At 42.7% G+C, this 21821-nt stretch overlaps 1 protein-coding gene across 10 annotated transcripts in view; it reads left to right on the plus strand.

Moving 5' to 3' along the window:
- The window catches only part of LOC104475670 (nesprin-3), a 63301-nt gene extending 43284 nt beyond the window's left edge, over positions 1 to 20017 (plus strand). For 8 of the 10 annotated variants that reach the window (XM_086748605.1, XM_086748607.1, XM_086748604.1 and 5 more), the window contains 7 exons: positions 367 to 528; positions 1266 to 1429; positions 2394 to 2517; positions 2692 to 2847; positions 3546 to 3695; positions 5014 to 5052; positions 18247 to 20017. In XM_086748605.1, the coding sequence (XP_086604731.1) occupies positions 367 to 528; positions 1266 to 1429; positions 2394 to 2517; positions 2692 to 2847; positions 3546 to 3695; positions 5014 to 5052; positions 18247 to 18444 (993 nt within the window). In that variant the 3' untranslated portion in view covers positions 18445 to 20017. The other 2 variants (XR_015258650.1, XM_086748606.1) reach the window with 2 other exon arrangements.
- The last annotated feature ends 1804 nt before the right edge of the window (positions 20018 to 21821 follow it).

Below are 21821 nucleotides of genomic sequence, written 5' to 3' on the forward strand. Positions count from 1 at the left end.
GTAATCTCATTTATCGCTGAACTGGACTTTTGCCAAAAAAAGTCAGTGCGGTCATTTCAGATTCAGTGAGTATAAGATGTATTTAGTATTGAGTGGGGCATTAAAAAAAAACATATTCTTTGTTCTGAAGGGAGCTATTCTAGTGCTTAATGCCCCTGCCCATGTGGCTGAATTCAGGCGTGCAGGAGCTTGTAGGTGTTTTCTGTGCCACTGGTGCTAAAGGATAAAAGTTTTGTGTGTCTCATTAAGAGCTGTTTCTTTCCTTTTTGCCCCTGAGATTCTGTGCCAGTAGTCGCAGTGTGAGATGCAGTAGTGAAACTGCTTTTTGTGTGTGTTTAGTTGCTGACATATTTTTATCGTTTGTAGATGATGATACAGCAGAGTGAAGAGCACGTTCAGAAGCACTGGGCATATTGTGACAAACTCTCTGACCTCCAGCAGTGGATCACAGTAACCATGGAGAAGATTGACTCCTACCAGGGTGCTGATGGAGAGCAGAAAACCGAGGGCAGGGTGGCAGACCTTGAGGTAAAAAAAAAGCATCTTAGTGTAAGATGTTAATGATTCACTTGGCAGCATTCAGACATTCAGACCCGGGGGGTTTCTAGTAAGGCTTTCCTGGTTGGGGAGAGTAACGATGGTTTGTTCCTCCTGTGATAACTGTTGGTTGTTGCTGCCTCCGTGCTTTCTCCTGTGCTGTGGGATGTGGAGCTAGGTAAAAGAGAACAGTGAGAAATGGCTAAGAACTGTTGAGATGGATAAAGCATTATCAAAGGGTAGGTGGTTTAAAAAAGAGCTCTTCCTGCCAGGGTGATCTCTCTGGACAATACTTCCCTGTGCCTTTATGTACTCGTGGATGCATTGAACACTGTTACCCTGTTAGCTAACGCTGTACTGTGTTGAACCGAGCTGTTCCACAGCTGCTGGCTTTTCCCTGTGTAGCAGTATTTTGCATGCTAGGTTCACTCTGGCAGGTTACTTCAGCTGGCAGCTGTTGCTTTCGTAAGGGAAACCAAGATATGTCATGGGAAGGCTACAGAAGGGGTACGTCGACAGCTTGCACCCTTTAAGTTTTGCCATCAGCTCTTTGACCTGTGTTGGCTCTTTGCAAGAATCCACAGCATACTTTTTTTTCCCTGCTAGGTATATTCTAGCTAGTGCCAAGAGAACCAGCATAGTCCTGGACTGAACATGGCCTTCAGTCTGACGTAGCCTCTGCTTTACCCAGGATACCTAGGAGTAACTGTAAGGGCTGTACGTTTCAGAGATGGCTAGCTGAGTTTCCAGATAAGGAGATCCAGCTGCACCTTGTGGAAGCTCATGGCCAGCTGGTCATGGAGAATTCTTCCCCAGAGGAGACTGCCCACATCCAAGCGGAGCTGGATCAGCTGAAGAAGTCATGGAGATCACTGAAGGAGATGGCAATTGGGTAAGTGTTTTCATGGACGTCTTCCTCATGTCCCTTCAAGGGGATGCTCTTTACTGCTTTATGACCAGACACACTTGATGCTTTATGCTCTGTGCTGTGAAAGTGAGCAGCTATGTTAGAATGCTAGGAGCAAGTTGGGATTTTATTTCATTGCTTGTAAACTGGAAATCATTACTTTCAAGAAAACCATTTCAGAGAATCCAGGGACCAGAGCAGTCTATGAAGCTGCCTTTACCTCACGCTTGGAGCAGGCAGTGTCTCCTTAGGACCTGACTCACCCTTGTACTGCCAGTCCGTACGAGAGGAAATGGGACATAGACTGGGTGGCTTCTGCTGTTCTGCCTCACCTTCCTGTTCTCCTCACTGTCTGATCTGGAGATATCTCCCAGGAGGCTGTATCTGCACTGAGATGTGTGTCCTTTGCAAATCTGCAAGATTTTAAACAGAGCTGAAATCCTCTCTTGGAGGGCAAATGTGGAATTAATTTATTTTGCCCTCACTGTGCAGTGTCAAACCACTGCTCATATTTGCTACTCTGTATTATAAAAGTTAATACTGTGCTACATATGTGAGTATCTTCATAGAGAGTGTCAGAATAGACATAAAAATGGAATCACTGCATTGAGGAAGGCTTGATTGTACTGCCTGCTGTTACCAGACTGGAAGGTATATTGGCAAGGTAGTAATTTTTTTGGTCTCTCACTCCCCTGAATAAAAGGAAAGAAAACACTTGGAAATGGTAGTACTAGAGGACTAGTGCTGCTTTGAGACACTCCTGTCTTGATGTGATTTTGTTAAAAAGATGTTGTAAATAACTTTCAGAGGAATAGTGCTATTAATAATAGTGTGATAATAATAATGGTGTTATTTCCCCAGAGGCATCCCCTATGGCCCCAGACAAAATGTGGATGTCTCATCATTAGATGTTTCACTGCATTGATGTCTCGGGTTTTGTGTTTTCAAGTCTTCTCAAAAAGTGGCAGATAAATAGACCAGCAGCTGATAAGAAGAAAACAGCATTTGTGGACAGCAGATGGATGTCTGGACCTGCCTTACATCATTTAGATGTAGATCCCAACCATAAGCAGGTGAGAGGGGGGCTCTGTGTCTGCCTTCATATCAGCTTCACAAGAACAATTTTATTGGCTTCGTCTGATATTATGGGTTACAAAGTTGGAGGTTAAGATCTTGCAATCAGGCCTTCAGAGGAAACATCTGATGTAACTGTAAGGTTTTTTTGTTCCTGTTGTTCTGTAACCTAGGAAAGGATCGGAGAAGAACTAAATACAAGAAGCCAGATGAAGCACCTAAGCGACTTTAAAGAGTGGTTACGAGGAGAAAACACCAAACTGACCAAAATTCGTGCCATGACTTCATCTTCCACAGAGGAAATCAAGGCATCCCAGAGCAAACTGGAGGTTAGTTTTCAGGGGAGGAAGATGGAGACAAAGTGCAAATTCTTTAAATTCTTTCAGAATTAAAAAAAAAAACCCTGATCAAAAAAAAAATCTTCCCTAACAAACCAACCAACCAAAAAAAAGGTAACCAACAAACCTCACAAAACAAATTAAACCCTACCCCACAAAAGAAAGAAAGAAACAAACAAAAAAAAGCCTAAACCCCAAAAAACTCCTCAAACACTACGCTCTCTGCTTTAGGAGACTCTAGAATAGGTGAAGCTCAGGAATTTAGGACGCATATTTCACGCCTTCCACTAAAAAAGACCTGCCAGAGCTGGAGTGGAAGAAGGGAAGGGAGCATCCTGGCATCTAGCTGTTGGGCTGGACATTTTGAGTGTGGTATGGCAAAGGTGTTCCTTGAAAGAAGCTGATTAAAATCAGTGTCTGGTATTTGGCCTTACTCTTTCTCTTTCTGTTGAATGAGGGCAGATGCAATGACAATGGATGCCGTAAGAAATTAAACAAACAGAAATATCCAAGGCTACAGGAGTCCTGCAGATGAGTGGACCCTTTTATATCAGCGCTAACAAAAATAAACATGTTATTCCGGAGTACCCAATAGTTTGATTTGGTACCACTGTTATTCTGAATGCTAGATTTAAAAAGTGGAGCTGTCTTGAATTCTGAGTTGCTGCTGACCTTGTGTTTGCCTGCAGATGCTGCAGTCTTGTGTGCCTGATGGTCAGCGTCGCTTTGAGGACCTTCTTCGTCTCCATCCTGTCACTGGAAACTCTGAAGATCTGGAAGACCTGCGTTACCGATGGATGCTCTACAAATCTGAACTGAAGGAGTCCATGAGTTCACTGGTAGGTGACAGCACTCAATTCACAGTTGCTAATCTCTGCCGTTGCTCTTCTAGGTTTCTTCACATTACAAGTTGTAATTCAAGAGTATGTGTGTGTGCCTGCTGAATTAAACACCTCTCTTAGTGAATGCCAGCAAAGACAGAACAAACATAGCCGTATATTTATAAATACAAGCACAAATATTCCGGTATTAAAGTAAGAGTTGTGCGCAATGTTGTAAGCTATGCTAGGAATAGTTCTCAAAAAGGAAAGTTCCAAAGAGAAGAGCATTTGGCTGTTGCCAAAGATGCATGCAGTTGGGGACTGGGAGGTGTTTGTGTGTGTGAATATTTTGGATGTCCACCTAGTTCTGGGCCCATGGATTTCTAGTTTTTTGCCCTTTCTCCACACAACATTCTCCACTGAATTATTTTTTTCAACTGTTCCTGCAGTAAGAATATATTTAGTGTTCCTTATTTGTGTCTGCTGCTGTGAGACAGTGATCAGAACAGCCACTGACTGAACTCAGAAGGACAGAAGGACCTGGTCCTTTTTGAGATGGTCTTTACAGGCTAAGGATTTGGAATGAAATAAAGAAGAGGTATTTTAATGCAAGAACCAAATGGTTTAAGAAGTTACTGAGTTGTTATATATCAGACATGCTAAAGATGGCAGAATTCATCCTCATTTCTAAGACCTTCCAAGGCATGCTAAAGATATTCCCATGTTGCTAGCATAAACATACATAACTGAGATTTTTCTAGCAGAACTACTTACATTCTGTGTTCAAGATACCTTGATCAGAGGATTAGACTGAACAGGTGTGCATTTGGTCCTTTCTGTACGCAAGTGCTTTGGAAGGTATCTGAACTCGAACACCTAAAATTTGAGGCACTGGAAAATGTTCTGCTTTGGGAAACCTTGACTTCAAATCCAAAGCTGACTTAGAATACAAATCCTTTCAAGTGCATGGAGAGTAAGCATGACCTCTATTAATGAAGAGCATATTTCTAAGAGATTTTTGCCTTTGATTGTAATGAGTTATGCTTCGTTGACCAGAACTTGTGTAAGCATAAATATAGACACTAGGTGTCAGGAAAGCCAAAGCTATTGCTGCGAGGACTGCTCATCTGATGCAAATGGTCAAGAAGCTGAGAACTTTTCAGCTTTCTGCCTAGTCTGTGTTAAAAAGCTCATTAAAAAAGATCTCCTGCTGGTTCACTCTATCCAGGTGACCACGAATTTGAAAGAAACGTCCCCTGTGAGGTGAATAGTCATTTACAGGCTCCACTCTTCAATGGCATCTTAAGTTACTGCTTTTTTTTTTCCTTTTGAACAGAGTCCTGGAGCTTTGAAAGAACTGGACAAATTCAGAAAGGTACGACAGTTTCCTATCATTAAGCTAAAACTTGTTTAGCAGACATTTTGCAGATAATTATTTTAAATTAGAATCATAGAATAGTTCGAGTTGGAAAGGACTTTTAAAGGTCATCTAGTCCAACCTCCCTGCAAGGAACAGGGACATGTCCAACCAGATCAGGTTGCTCAGAGCCCCATCCAACCTGGCCTTGAATGTTTGCAGAGATGGGGCATCTCGCACCTCTCTGGTCAGCCTGTTCCAGTGTTCTACTACCCTCATTGCAAAACATTTTTTCCTTATTTCCAGCGTAAATCTACCTCCCTCTATTTTAAAACTATTACCCCTTGTCCTATCACAGTGGGCCCTGCTGACGAGTTTCTCCCTGTCGTTCCTGTCGGCCCGGTTCAGGTACTGGAAGGCTGCTATAAAGTTCCCCTGGAGGCTTCTCCAGGCTGCACAGCCCCAGCTGTTTCAGCCTGTCCTCATCGGAGAGGTGCTCCAGCCCTCTGGTCATCTTCATGGCCCTCCTCTGGACTCCCTCTTACAGGTCCATGTCCTTCTTAGCTCGGCACTGCAGAGGTGAACGTAGTTCTCCAGGTGGGGTCTCACAAGAGCAGAGGAGAGAGGCAGAATCACCTCCCTCGACCTGCCGACTCATGTTGAGCTTCTCATCCACTAGTACCCGCAAGTCCTTCTCCTCAGGGCTGCTCTTGATCCACTCTCTGCCCAGAGACTCTGTCTGTGCTTGGGATTGCCCTGACCCACGTGCAGGACCTTGCACTTGGCCTTGTTGAACTTCATGAGGTTTGCATGGGCCCACCTCTCTTAAACTTTTCCAAAGATTCTTGAGATTCATTTGCTTATTAAGAGCCTCTCTTCAAGAAGGAGTATTCTCTCCAGATTTGAAAAGGAAAAATATTACAGAGTTTTTACTTTTGAGCTATGCTTACTGTTTCTCTAGAAGCCAAATATCCATCTCCTGGGAAGTAAGGGAACTCAATTTGTAGACATCTACATGCTATAGTAACTTAATTCATTTTTCAAAGGACACTAAGGAAGAGTCCAAATCTCTCTCTAAAGATTTTAGGGCCCAAGTGCCTAAAACAATTTGGAAACTGGGACTTGTAATTCTTTAGACACTTCTGGAAAAAATGGCTTGGGATCATTCGGCCCACCTTCTTTCTCATGCAGAAAAGCAGAGAAAGTCAAGAGGTTTGTCTGATGTTATTAGACGAATCCCTATTGTAAGCAGCAGAATTCCTCCTGCGAAGGGTTTTCTTTTGGAAGTGATTGCATAAGAAACAGAAGCAGTACAGGAGATGAGAAGGAGAAGCTTGAAGGAATCAAAATGCTGCCAGTTTCTTATGAAATCCAAGCAGCATTTCTGATCCCATTTCCATAAAGGCAGCCAGTTTTTCTGTTGGCCTGAGCAGTGTTGCACTGAATCTTTTCTCTCTGTCACAATTTGCTTTGTTTATAGACACTGTTAGCTTCTACTTTGTACTGTCTTCTCATGTATCCTTTTTTTTCAGAGAAAACAGAATAAGGCTTTATTTGCCCAACACAAAGTAGACTGGATGAATAGTGTGTTGCAGGAACATAATGGCATAATCATCTTAAGCTAAACCAAACCCATGATTTCTGCTGTTACAACATCTCTTTAGAAGGGACCAATATTTAAAGGGTGCAGTGCAGTACACTTCCAGTATGGCCTGAAATAAGAGTCTCCTCATGCCAATGAGATATTCCTCTGGTACTCCAATGTGGAGTAGCATCTCCAATATTTTTCCCCAGCGAAATCCTGACCAATTTAAGGTAGTTCTCACACATCCCCTGAATAGTTTTGGCTGCAGTTCAGCCTTCCTGAAAAGCCCCAAAGAGTTTCTGTTCTTGCCTGTCTGGCTCAGCATTAAGTGTTCGGTAAAGTGTTCGGTACTGTTGGTCATTCAGTAAGGTCACTGGAATTTTTCAGACTGGAAAAACAGTATGACATTTGAATACTTGGTGTAGAGGCAGCCAAACATTTAGTAGTGCTGCTTTTCAACCTAGAAGAGGCCTAAATGGATATTCCAGAAGACAAACCAAGGAATTCTCTACTTTTCGGTCAAGTTATTTGTAGGGGGAAACAAAACAAAAGCTGTAGGCTCAATCAGATCTCCTCTGCACAATTAGATATAATTTTTAAATTCTTCGGTCCCACTTGCCTTGGCGTGGGTACTATTTATTCCTCCTTAACTTCTCTGAAGGAGACTAAAGTCTTCAGTTCATTTTCAAGGGTGCTGGTGACAGCAAACATTTGTCAATGAGGCCTACAGCAAGAGCACACAAAAAAGTGTTCCTATGAGTTTTTAATAGCTACTGAACACAAACAAAGAGAAAAGGCTCGGGTGGGAAGGAACGAAGAACTGAAATACCTCCTAAGCATGAAGGAAATGGCTCCCATTGCACCAACAAGTGATTTGCAGTTTCCCTTCAGCCAGTACAAATGTTGCAGTAACTTACACCTTGCTCACTTCAGTAGGATTTTTCTGACTTCAGAGCATTTATTCTGTATTTAAACAGTGTCACTACAATGAGAATCCAAGTGCTATAAGCAGAGGTGTCTTTTTTTTTTCATTTAGGCTACGACTTTTATCAGGATGTGAGACTGTGTTGCCATAAGATTGCTGAGGACCACTTAAGAGAACTAGAAAGCAATGTTCATCCCTTTTTGGGTGCATCACTGTTCAGGATGAGAGAAGAGGAAAAGTAAACCAGCTGCAGAATTCATAGCTTTGAAGCTTATTTTAAATACAAACTTAACAACTAAAGTGGGCTAGAAATGAAAGAAAGATGAGGCAAAATATTCTTGTATGTTTTGAATATCCTTTCAAAGTCGTGGTGAAGGAAACCAACTACCCTGAGAGAATGGCTGATCTCAGGAGTTAGTATCTGCAGAAACTACACACGGTTGGGGGCTGCATCGCTGTACTTGCAACATCCAGTTGAGTCTGCACACAGTGGGATCCAGCTGTCTCTGATTTGTCAGCTCCCTCATGCTTTTGGGTCACACAAAATCAGCAGAGGTGGCACAATTTCAGCTATTTTTGGACTGATCTCTGATCTTCTGCAGCACAGGGTCCCTAGTGACTCTGCTTGTCTCTCCTGTTGGAGCTGTGCATATTTTGCAGAGGCAGCAGATCAACCTGGAGAAGGAGAAGACCCAGCTGCGGCCAGTCTCTTTCCACTTCCTTCTGGTTTTATTCCATTTCTAGTCTGCATGGCCAAAAATTGGGCAGAAGAAAGCCTGCTCCATCTATATTAATGTGCTTTTTTTCTGATCATTCATCCTTTGCTCAGGACATGCCCTTAGCCACTGGTGCCTATAGGAACAGTACGGGCTAACAATTGCACTGTGAGCAACTTTTTATTTGTCGATTAACAAAAAACAGTTGCAGGAAATTGCACTGGCTGCAGTGACTTTTTAGCAGGTGCCAGTGACAGGGCAATGCAGGTGGCTATTTCTGCAGGGCACCTAGCACACTCAAAGACATAATCAAGCAAATGCTCAGTAATAACTATGGTAAATGTTAGTTGCAAAGGTTGGCTCCCAGCTACCTGAAAACATTCCATGAGCATTCTTGCCATAAATAGGACGTCAAAGGCTCATTATTTACAGGTCTAGGTAGCACCGTTTGATTTATTTTCTCAAGTGCTCAGAGCAACTACACTTCCTTGCTAAACAAATGATTCTGGCTTTATTGTTTGTACCAACAAAATAATTAGGATTCATTACATCAGTGGTCAGCTAATTGCTTCCTTTGAGATTCTGCTCAGAGTAATCTCCTGTAACACACAGACAGGAGGAACAGCTAATTTAATCTTATTTACAGACACCATTGATCTGGAGTCAATCAAATTAATGCAGTCATTCAGGAAACTGTGCAAAGCAGGGGCTGCCACAGCTTGCCAGGAAGAAAACAGTGGTGCGCTCTGCTCTGCCCAGGTGCAGATATGACAGGAATTCTTCACGGCAGAAAGCTGCATTACAGAAATGCACAGGATCCTGTGGACATGCCTTTGTTAGTGGTGCTTCTCTACTCAAAGTATGTGGCCCATTTGTTTTCCTGAGCTCCTGCTGTGTGTTAGCCACTTCAAATCTTCTGTACAATTGCATTCTTAGTAAAATGGAAAGGACTCATTAAAAGGTATCTTTCCCTCAGTTTTCAGTATCACTATTGTAGATATACAGAATACCTCTCCATATTTTTTTCATCATTGTGCCTACAAGCCTGTGCCTACCAGCTTTAGGAATTGTACCATGGCCCAAATACAGGAAGAAGGGCATCTTCCCATCCGCAGTGTGCAGATAGTCAAATAGTCTTATTTTCCCTCAGCAGTGATGTTTGCTCAGAAAGGAAGCTTAGGTAAAAAAAAAAAAAAAGCTGAAAAATCCTGGCTGCCTTTTCCTACCTCTGACCCACTGTTAAGTATGCTGTGCCACACAGCAGCATCCCCTTCCTTCCCCAGCAGGCCCACGAGCTTCCCTTCACAGTACTGCACCTGTGAGACTGCCTGCCTGTCTGCTCTTATTTCTGTAGGTTTTGTGTTGTTTGCCAATCTACATTGCAGCTTTCCCAAATGCTAGAAAACAAGAGACTCTTGGTTTGTCTTTTATTGGGTTCTGCCACTGCTGTGCCGTGCCGATACTTTCCCTCTAAAGCAGTGCTGGTGCAAGATGGAGGAGACATCTTGCTTTCCAGGACACCTAGTTCTTACTTGCTGTTAATGTTCACATGGTATTAGCTAGGTCTGTGGTTGGTGGCCCCTGCTTTCTTTGTTGAAAAGATCCATCCTTTAGTAGCCTACACTGTGGTGAAGAATTTGCAGATTCTCACCAAGGAGATACCTTAGAATGATTTTCTTAGCAGCTATAATCTTCCATCCTCACTGAAAGGTAACGAGAGAGAGAATTGTTGACCAGTAGCAGAGTGAAACCAATTTCCAGTATATACTTGAAAAATGTTTTTAACACTTCTGTAAAAAGCATGGTAGGAAAAATTCTTGTAATCAATACCTCAGATTGTATACATAGTTTTTTAAAAGTAAGCCATCACATTTTTAAGTTGTTTAAATAAAATGCAAATGATACTCAAATTATGTATGGTGACTGCTGAAGTTCAAGGAAAGTTTACTCTTGACTTAGGAGAAGTCACTAGTAAAGCAGCTGGAAGTACACATTGTTGGCCTGATAAACCAGCTTTTGATGTCAGTAGCTGCTTCCACAGGTTCCACAGGTTCCAGAACATGTTGTCTTTATTCCAGTTATTATTCTTTCTGTGCTCAATTTAATTAGTCTATTTCAAATTGCAAGGCTGAGTGGAAGCTGGAAATTGGGAGAAGTTGTTTTACTTCTCTGCCTTCCTGAATAAATGTAGAACACTGATGTCTCCTACTAAATTTCAGATACACTGGCTGAGAAGTCATCCAGGTAACTCTCCTTCTAAAAGTAGGACAGTATTGCTCTTAAGTACAAAATATATTTATCGGAATACATCGTACTGCTTGTGCGTGTATTTAAAACTGGTGGAATATTCCTATGTTTTTAACTGAATTCAGTTAAATTTAATGAGCAGCTCAGCCGCTCACAGCTGGTCACGCACTCCCCCCGCAGTGGGATGTGAGGGAGAATCGGAAGGGTAAAAGTGAGAAAACTCGAGGGTTGAGATAAAGGCAGTTTAATAATTAAACGAAGGAAAGAAAGAAAAACAAAACCAAAGAAAACAAGAGATACAAAAAACCTCAATTGGCTCACCACTAGCAAACAGATGCCCAACTAGTCCCCAAGCAACGGCAGCCCTGGTAAAACTCCCCCCCCCCCCCCCCCCAGTTTTTATTGCTGAGCGTGTTGTCATACGGTATGGAATATCCCTTTGGTCAGCTGGGGTCAGCTATTCTGGCTGTGTCCCCTCCCTACTTCTTGTGCCCCACTAGTCTACTCACTAGCAGCAGCCTGACATGCAGAAAAAGCCTTGACGCTGTGTAAGCACTGCTGAGCAAGAGCTCAAACATGAGTGTGTTGTCAGCACTGTTTTCATCACAAATCCAAAACATAGCCCCATACAAGCTACTCTGAAGAGAGTCAACTTCTGTCCCAGCCAAAACTAGTGCTACTGGTTTAAAAACCTCTCACCCCGTTCTGAACCTTTTGCAAATAGTTCGCTTGTGATACCTCAGAAACTGTTGAACTCACTAACTGCTATTAGATAAGAAAATGTGCTTCAAAATTACCTCACTGGAAGTTTGACCTTCCATATTCTTATAACATGGAACTAAGACATTTTTAGCAACCCATCCTACCTACTACTTTACTAATCTTCCACAGTGCTTCCTAACTTTTATCACATATAACACACACTTTCCATATAAAAAGTAAGTAGTTTCCACTGCTTATGTGCTGAAGATGGGATCAAACCAGGGAATTTTTCTGCTTGCTTAGGCCTGGAGAAATATAGAAATCAGAGCTACTTTAACAGATCAGGCTTTAGCCCTTGTCCTGTGGCATGCTTCTCCTAAAAGCGTGTCAATTTGTATTATGCCCACAGAAGCTAACCTGTATAAATCCATTGGTGGCACAGTACTTACTTAGTTCTTTGCAGCAGAAATTCTGAAATATCTGCCATATGTGACTGCTGAAACCTCAAACTGCTAGCTTTTCCTTGTTTTCCATTTCTTTTAAATGAAGCTTATCATCCAGCCGAGTTGAGGTATTCCAGAATCTCCCCAAAAAAAGAAAACAAAGCCTGTAATTTGCCTATATACTTACTTATTTACATACATACACTTATGCTCTTCAGAATTGAAAAGAACATTAAGGTTGCAAAGTCAAGCAATCTGAAGATAGAAAATGTCAGAGCTACAATTGCTGTGTGACCTCAGTTAACCTCCCTTCAGCACATTCATTCTGGTAGCTCTTTATGCAATGGAGAATGATAAGAACAGGACTCAAAGGGGTCCCAGCCACCCTTACTCACTCCTCACTGCCAGTTGCCTAACCTGGGCAGTGTTTGCTTTTAGGAAAGTACAGTTCTGAACTGATCACTGTCCTTTTGCAGAGGCCACATAACTTCTGATCAACAGTATTGAACTCCCATTTCCTGCTGTGGTGTATGGGAATGAGCCTCAGCTTTGCCCCAGAGCATGCTGGACGCTCCATTCTATGGCAACAGTAGTACCCAACTCCCCCAGTAGTATCCAGCTCTGGTGCAGAGAGTGTAGTTGGGCACTGACTTTCCATCTCTTCCACAAGAAAGAACTAGGAGCCAAGTTCAAAGCTAACACAAGGGATTTGTTCTTCATGTCAGTTCCACATGACCTGTGGAACTCCTTGCTCAAGGATATTGAGGACTTTTGAAGTTTGTATAGGTTCAAGGGGAGACCATAAGTATCTGGAAGATTCATTGCGTGTTAACTAGACTAGGAAAGTGCCTGAGCTGAAAGCAGTTGGAGACTGAGTCATTCCCATGGCAACAAATGGAGTCAGAAATACAAGATTCTGACCTTGCTGTGTTTATGTTTGCCTTGGTACCTACACATCTACACCACTTACTGTAGAATATAGGATGCTTGGGCTGGATACAGCACAGGCATGAAGCAGCATGGCTGTTGGTGTCTCTGACTGTATAGCATCTGTAGGACCCTAGGCTATTGGTCCCTTTATCCATGGGGAGAGCAGGAATTTTCAGACAGCAGTGCATTTCCCAGGATAGTCTCTCAGTGAAAAGCTCTAAGGTAACAGGAATTAATCTAGACTAAATGTTTTTTTTTTCTACTGGATCACTGATTCAGTGGTGCAGGTACGATTTTTGTCAGGCATGCTGGTGACATACAAGCAGCAGCAACAACCCACTAATGAGCATGGTGTAAGATACTGTATTCCTCTGCTCCCTCAAATAGCTAGATTAACTGTGTGGTTTCATATATTCTGGAATGTGGTCAATAGTAAACCACGGACTGCGCTGATTTTTAGCAAAGCACTTCAGCAACTTACACAGGAATATTATGTAGCAAGTTCTAAAGTGCTTTTCTGCTGTTTCCCATCCAAGTGATTTTTCACAGTGCATTTGGTAAAGAGTTATTAACTGCAAACAGATTTAAGTGCTGAGGACTCCCTAGATCTAAACTGATGCTTGTCATTCAAACGCCCCGACATGAATCAAGTACAAATGTGAGTGTTCACAGCCAGTGCGGTTCATTTGGTAACAAGCATGCATTTAGCATTACACAGCATCTACCCCTTGCAGTCCTTGCTTGTCCTGGTGTTTTGAGGGAGAAAGGGGAAGGACATTTTTCCTCAATGGTGAACTTTAAAAGTATATTTTCTTTTTCAATGTCAACCTATTCCTTTTCCATGTGTGTTTCAAAAATGTCTCTGACACTTTGGCTCAATATCCAGGTATTCCAGCTGTTATTCTAAGATGGTGGAAATTAAAGTTCTGTTGACTGCACTGGAGCTTTTCCAGTTTTCCTCAGAGGAAGATTTGGTTTCAGAATATTTTGCAGAGCCTAAATCCGACACACGTACTGCAGGCACTGTGGGTGCTGGGTAGTAGCTGTACTGATGCCGGTAGCTGGAGTGATTGGAGAAGGAGAATTCCACTGCATAGCAAGGGTCATGGTTATCGCCTTTAAACTCATATGGAAATGACATGTTCAAACTGTCTTTTGCAAAGGTGTAACTATGTCAGATTGCCCTTTTCTAACCCAAAATGATGAGCTAAATGGTTGAGAGTGTGGTCCTGATTCCAAGTCGACTCGTACAGCCTTGATCACTCTGAGCCCAACAGAGCAAAAGTTTGAACTTTGGCCTCCTGAGTTCACTGGTGGTGCCATAGTCTGAGGTGACCACAGCCTGAAAGCAGCTCTTTCTCTCAGCACAGACCTAAAAAAATACCTTGACTTAGTCTTAGTAAAATTGAAGTACTTCTTTTTTTTACACTCGGGAGAGGGAATCAGTGCCCAAAAGCTTCCCGGCTTTTTCCAACTGTATCATTAAAAGCTACTGTGTGTTCTTCAGAATCTTCTATCCTTAAACAATAACACCTCTAGCAATTCTACCACGAAAAAAAACAAAAAACAAAAAACAATTATTCCAGCAAGCACAAAGCAACAGAACTAATGTAGAATTCATCTGCACAGGAACACCAGAACTTGGGCAAGTAAGTAATGAATCCATTTGTAAGGGTATCTGCTGAACTCCATGAATAAGTAGTTCCCAATCCTGACTTTATTTAGTTGTCTCTCTGCATAATCCTACTGCAGACACTGAAGTTAATGGTAAATCTCCCATGGATTTCAGTGTGTGCAGGTTGGGGCCCTCATATATTAAGGGCTTATCATTGCAAATTTGCTGAAAGCACCAAACCCTCACAGCTTGTGTGTGCCTCATCTTCAGTCCTGCAGAGACATCATAATACCATGTTTGTGACAGCAGAGTCATTCCCATGGCAACAAATGGAGTCAGAAATACAAGATTCTGACCTTGCTGTGTGATCAAACAAAATAGAGAAGCTGGGCAGCAAAGACAAAAATTCATGAAACACAAATGCCTATAAACCCAGGAAGCAGCTTGGAGAGAAGCAGCAGATAAAGACAAAATATTTCTCCTGTGAAGTTCAGGCCCCAGACAAATGTCCCTCCACAGATCTTTCTAATGCTAGGATCTGCTATGGTTAGCCTGACTATCTTACCCTGCAGAAAGTGAGAGAAATGATAGCTTGTTAATAAAGCCATTTCACATGAATTCTTTCTGGAGGATGAGCTTTGAAAAACAATACTATTTTACACAGCCTTCCAGTAGATCTAAAACCAAGGCACTTAATAAAGAAAATTTCAATCTTAGCCACTTCTTAGAGTTGTATTAATAGTTTTTGCTTTAGAGATCAGGCCAGAGTCAGTGACCTGCTCTGAAACAAATGCTGGATCGGTAAAAGAATTGGGGTAGGAACAACATAAGTGGCTAATTGGCGGTGTGGTCATCACAGGAAGCCAATGATAAACCTGAGCGACCCTAAGAGACCTGCTCCCTGGGCTGTGGCAGGAACAGAGATGAAGCACAACTGGAAAAGCCCAGTATTTCCCACCAGTTTATAGGCAGAAGGAGATAACTGGGAAGACAGATGTTGCAGCTGGTCTGGCAATGAAAGAATAGTTTCAGATTGAAATAGCTTTCAAAACCAATGCTAAAGGATTGACAGCTGTAAAGCAAAAATTTTAGGTGCTGCTAGGAAGACTGGCAGTCCCTTCTCAACTGTGTCACTGAGAGGTGGGCTTCTAATTCCTAGTCTGAGTTTGTGAGAAAACCTTTTTGAAACTTCCAGCCATAATGAACTATTGAACAGTCAGTCAGTCACAGAATCCTACCCTTTAACAACATCAGCATTAAGTCTTATTACATTTTAGTGGTAGAAGAAAGAGCATGATTTGAATTGTCCCAAGGCAGAGGTATCTCTAATCTGATCTTCCACCAACAGAACTACACCTGTTAATGCATACAAACAAACTTGTCCATGGCTTCTGGAACCTGGAAAAGGCTTTTTTCCTTATAGATGGGACACTATAATAAATGTATTTGTTATATTGCTGCATGTTATGGTTGCAATGGAGAATTAAGAATGAGAAATGATCAATGAAAACAGAAGCTGTCAGTGATAGTTCATTGGTTTATACTGGTTACATTGAGGAGTGGCTGTTTCATGGCATTACAGAGCCAAGCCCAGAAAGCTCTGACCAAGAGTTGTGGCTGCTGCCCTTACACATAGCAGTTTTGGCACTGACTATAAGACACCCTTAAAAAATAGCAAAGGGTGATCACTTTCCTCGACCATCATTCTGCTGGAGTTTCCCACAGACTGTTCATGATGTAGTGGGACAAAGGCATTGCCTTTTAAATCAAGCATCCAGTAGAAGCCAGAAGCCCCAGTTTTGCTGCAGCACTGACATTGCCTGTGGCTTGAACACAGCAAATTAACTTCCTCTTGTGGAAAACGTGGGTCCCACGTCAGTGGACATTCTGCATTGATTTTTGTGCTGTAGGTTGGTACTAATGCTTTAGCAGCATTAAGCGGTATTTCTGTGTTCTGAGTATAAATTCATGTTTGATGAAATTAATGGATTATTGAGCCCTGTTTTTCCAGGACTCCCTTACAGATAGTTGACCTGGCCTTTTTTTGGGAAACACATGTAGTTCAGCTCATCGGCAGGAGATATCCAGGAATCCTGCCAGTGGAAATCTCACTTCTTAATCTTTACTGAATTCTGTAGCTCCAAATATGTTCACTCCTGTTTGTGCTAATCCCAATTAAATTAATGAGGTTAACTGAGCTACTCCAGATTTGCACAAGCACAAAGGAAAGTGCAATGTGACTTTTTTGTGTCCCTTCTCTGCTCAGCAATACATGCGACTTTACTGTCCTCTTCACTCTCAGTGTTGTGTTTTCTCTAACTCTCTTGCATCACATAAAAGTTTAAGATGTGCATGGTAAAGTATAAGAGATACTGAGGTAAGCTGCACTGCAGGGCATTTTTTCTGACTTGCAACCTCATGGACCCCAAAGTCAGGATACAAAGAGCACATTGCAGCTGCAGAGACTGTGAGCTGAGCTACAAACCAAGCTCCTTTCTGCTGATGGAGACAGAATGCTGGCTTCTCTCCTCCAGGCATCAGCACTCTCATTTTACTGACAAAAGGTTTTGTCGTAGTTCAGCCCCGACTGGGACCAGGCTACGCAGTCTCTCTCTCACTCCCCCCATCCTCCGAGAGAACAGGGGGAGATAATATAAGAGAAAACGGCTCGAGGTTTGAGATAAGGACAGGGAGAAAATCCTTAAAGCAAAACAGACTCGACTTGGGGAAAACTATTCGTTTATTACTAAAAATAGCAGGATAATGAGACAGAGAATGAGACAACCTATCCCCACCCCTCCATCTTCCCGAGCTTAACATTATCTCTACTACCTTTCCCCACCCCAAGCAGCACAGGGGGGAAGAGGGAATGGGGGTTGCGGTCAGTCCATCACACGTTGTTTTAAGCCGCTGCTTCATGGTCAGGGGAAGAACTCCTCACATTCCTCCCCTGCTCCATTGTGGGGTCCACCTATATGCCACAGTCCTTCGTGAAACTGCTCCGGCGTGGGTCATCTCTTCCACGGGTGCAGTCCCTCCAGAACGGCTGCCCCAGCGGGCCCTCCACGGGCCACAGCCTCCTTCAGGCCTCCACCTCCCCCGATGTGGGGCCCTTCATGGGCTCCAAGTGGATCTCTGCTCCTCCGTGGGCCTCCATGGGCTGCAGGGGGACAACCTGCTCCACCATGGTCGTCACCACGGGCTGCAGGGGAATCTTGGCCAGGAGCCGCATTACTCCTCCCCTTCCTTCTGAACTGACCTTGGCATCTGCAGCTGTTCCTCTCACAAGAAAAATTATTCACAGCAGGCTGGCAGACGCCTCCCAGAATCTCTTCACATCATCCATCTCATCTCCTCCCCACTTCTTGCAGCCGGGCTGGGCCGAGTCATGCCTGTGAGGCCTGCTCCTCCCGCTCTGCGCCTCTGCCCTCGCTCAGCTTCTTCACATCTTCTCTTCTTTTTTTTTTTTTTTCCCCTGTTTTCCCCTTCTTAAATACGTTATCGCAGAGGTGTTATCACAGAACATTCTGCTACCAATCAGCTCGGCCTTGGCCAGCAGCAGATCTGCCCTAGGCCCGGCCGAGTCCACTGAACAAAGGGGAGCGACTTCTAGCAGTTTCCTAGAGAAGCTGCCACCTTAGGCCCCCTGTCACTAAACAAAACCACAACAGACTTACTAACACAGACTTTCTGTGCCATATGCTGACGGTCAGGAGACCAGTCAGCAGGTTCGGTGTAAGCATTTGTAACCACTACATTGTAATTGGGAAATGGGCTTGGAGGCAGTTGTTTTCTTCTGCAAGAAAGTAATCGGGGTTTTTTCTGCTAGAATAAAAGAGTTTGCAGCAGTGAATTCTTTAAGAGAGTGAAATAGTCTCCTAAAAGACAGCACCAGCTTCAGTCAGCTGCAGCGTACGGCACCCAGGCTGGATCCTAGGGCAAGGACAACATGGGTTGTTCTGCCCCTCTGCCTGGCAGTTTGATGTCATTGAAATGTACCTCCCCAGGCCTTTATTGTTCTGAGTTGCTCTTTGGTTTGTGTTTTTCAGGAGCGCTCTGGAGACACACGCTCATTCCTGCATCGAGTGTGCTGGGCAGCACTACCGTTGCAACTGCTTCTCTTGCTCCTCCTGCTCCTGGCCTTCCTCCTGCCCATGGCAGAGGAGACCGACAGCTGCATGCGGGCCAACAACTTTGCTCGCTCCTTCAACCTGATGCTGAGATACAAGGGCCCACCTCCAACCTAACTTCTTGGCACGGCCCGAGGTGACTCTCAGAAAGACACACTCTTTGTTTTTAGCAATTGTAAGTGTAGATTTTAGGGCTCCTAACAAGGCCATCTTATAAACTGGATAGGTCACATAAATGCAACATAAGATTAGTCCACTTTTGTCAGGTATTTGAGCAAAATTCATATTTTTACAATATTTTATTATTATATTTAGAATGTATATATAGAGATGATGAATGTGTATGTATGTACATATATCTATATAAAAATGTGCGTCTGTGGTCAAACTAACACCCACCATTCACTCATCCATTGTTTCAGGATAATCCTCTAATGTTTCCGTTTCTACCATCTTTCAGCAAGGAATACTGAATGATGGTTTTCTTGTGGGGTTTTCTGGGTGTTTTTTAAAATGAGGTTCTTGTTCTTTACAACTGAAGTCAGAGCAAGGAGGAGAAAATGTGGGTGTGCACCAAAGTGCAAACTGGAGAGCAGGTAGAGTAGAAGCATGTTTGAAGACAGTGGTTGACATTCGGCCCAAAGAAAAGTGGCGTGATTCTCTGGGGAACCTTGAGCTGTTTTTGTCAGCATCTGGATGCAAGGATTGCAGAAGATAATGGAAATGTTTCTATGGACTTCAGTAGGAGGAGGAGTGGGCCTCCTCTGGTTCTTATTTTTTACCAGATTTCTTTTCCAATTACTGTGTTCTCCAGCCCACCTGAATCAGGAGAGGTAGAATATAGTAGGAGGAAACCTGAGAAAAAAAAAAAATTTTTTTTAGCATCTCTATAGCAGGAGAACTTTTAAAATCAGGTCCTAATTTTCTGAGCAAATTTGTAAGCACTGAATAAAACCTTGTGTCAGTGATCTTGTCTGTAAAAAACAATGGGATTTTTTTTGGTTGTGGAGTTTCGTGGTTTGTTGGTTTTGGGTTTTTTTTTTTACTTCATATAGGCATTTTGTAATGGATCATAAAGCCTGAACAGTGTCAGCAAAGCAAACGTTTGAAGTACTTTAATAATACCACCCTGGAAACAAGATTTCTTCCTAGGATGATTTTATATTAATGCTTTGTTAAACTGATGTAAACTGATTGTACCAAAGACAGGCAAGGACAGAGTTCTGTATACTCTTGTATACTCTAAATTCTAAGATGAGGACAACTTGTATTTTATTTACCTAACCTTATGCCTGATTTATCAAATTTTTGAATGTACATTTTAACATTGCCTTTTAATGTAAAAGCAATTCTCACTTTACTGTGATGAAACCATTCTTAGTGGTGTTTTACCTAGTTGACTCCTGAGAGAAAGGTAATTCCTAAAACTTTGTGCCATTTCTCAGAGCTATCCCTTATTGTCTCATGGCTTTAGCCAGAGTAGTAATCATACAAAAAAAGTTAACAGAAGAAAGAGTGTCTTTTCCTATCCTGGCTGTGTTGCAGGAGGAACTTGTCCTGCAATATCCACTTGTATCAATGTGGTATATTTAGTGCTGTTTTCCAAAAAAAGTTTCAAAATATGATTAAATCTGTTGTGCAGGTAAATTATTTAGTAGTTGACAGACTGAAAGAGGAAGTCATAATTCTTTAACAGAGCCATAAAGGTTTTGCTAAAGAAGCAAACGTGGGTAGAACAGGGAGTCGTAGTAGGAAGGAGCTCATTATAGGCAGAGAACAAGGGAGAACAGGCAGATGTGAAAGAAGACTCGCTGAAGATAGAGAAGAGAGGTGTCCAACGATTTGTAAAGCCTTAAAAGAGAAGTCCTGATGAGCAGAGAGGACAAGAATAGAGGCTCCGAGGAGGAAGCATCATAGAATGATAGAATCATTAGGGTTGGAAGGGACCTTTAAAGGTCATCTAGTCCAACGCCCCTGCAAGGAGCAGGGACAGCTCCAACAAGGTCAGGTTGCTCAGAGCCCTGTTCAGCCTTGCCTTGAATGTTTCCAGGGATGGGGCATCCACCACCTCTCTGGGCAACCTGTTCCAGTGCTCCACCACCCTCATTGTAAAAAAAAAATTTCCTAATATCTAATCTAACTCTACCTTCCTCTATTTTGAACCCATTACCCCTTGTCCTGTCACAACAGGCCCTACTGAACAGTCTCTCCCCGTCTTTCCTATAAGCCCCCTTTAGGTACTGGAAGGCCACTGTAAGGCCTCCCCGGAGCCTCCTCTTCTCCAGGCTGAACACCCCCAACTCTCTCAGCCTGTCCTCATTGGAGAGGTGCTCCAGCCCTCTGATCACCTTCAGGGACTAAAACCTGCCTCTCAGAAGGTAAAAGAAAAGCTCTAGAGAGCAGAGAGAGACGGGCTGAAAGCAGAAATGCGAGGAGAGAGGATGTACTCTGGGCAATAAGTAAGACATTCACACCTAAATGCAAAGTGAAGGTAAGGCCTGTGATTTTTTTCATGAGGGAGCCAGATGGAGAGGAGCTACAATTCATCAGAGAATGAGGCAAAGTAATTCCTTTTCTGCAATGGTTCTCTCTGGTGGCTGAGGGCATACCTCCTCCTCTCCCCAATTCACTGTTCAAGAGTCATGCACATTCCCGCAATGCTCCTCTAAACATTGCTGCCAGCACTGAGGGAAGAAGCCCCTGTGGCTGCACAGCAAGGAGATAATAATCACACACATCTCCATTTCACATTAGATGTTCCAGTAGAAAAGAAGTGTAGGGGAAGAGAGACAGTAACAAAACCTGCTGCATGTGCTTGTGTACATGTGGACCTGTGCATGCACTTTTCTGTGGCGTAGCTACATTGCACCTCTCTGAGTTTTACTGAGCCGTTCCAGCTGATGAAAGTAAAATGCCAGTGAGAAAGTAAAAATATTGAGGAATAATATAGCCACGAGAGAAAATCAGCAGGGAGATAGACAAGTTTTCTTGTATGAAAGCACAAAATCTCACATTAGATTTCTTACAGCCTTTCTGATCTGGATAATTTTTATGGGGTCACAAATGGATTTCACACCACAGAAGTATGCAACAGGGGAAAAAAATTCTGCACAGAGGACCATAACAGAACAATTGCATCATCATCCTATTTTTTAGCGCTGTCGCAGGTTTTAAAAACCCGACTAAATTGGAAGCACATTTTTGCTGCTGAGTTTGCATTCAGTTTATTCTTTAAATCTCCTCTCTGTAATCTTGGAATTTTTTGCTTTAAATCTCAGCAAATCCATTCTCATTAACTTAAGTAATCTAAATATGTCACATAAGTGATGAATCTTTCTACTTCTTTGCAATGGAAACTATCCAAAGCACAGGATTTTGATGTTCATCTCACTCAAAGCAATTTCACTCTTTGATAATGTCATTGACCTCACCTGTCCAATGCAGGTTTGAGATTTTTCTAAGAAAGAGAGAATTAAAAAAAATAATCACAGAAG

Source organism: Chlamydotis macqueenii, chromosome 5 (assembly GCF_036417535.1).
Source record: "Chlamydotis macqueenii isolate bChlMac1 chromosome 5, bChlMac1.mat, whole genome shotgun sequence".
Lineage (NCBI taxonomy): Eukaryota > Metazoa > Chordata > Aves > Otidiformes > Otididae > Chlamydotis > Chlamydotis macqueenii.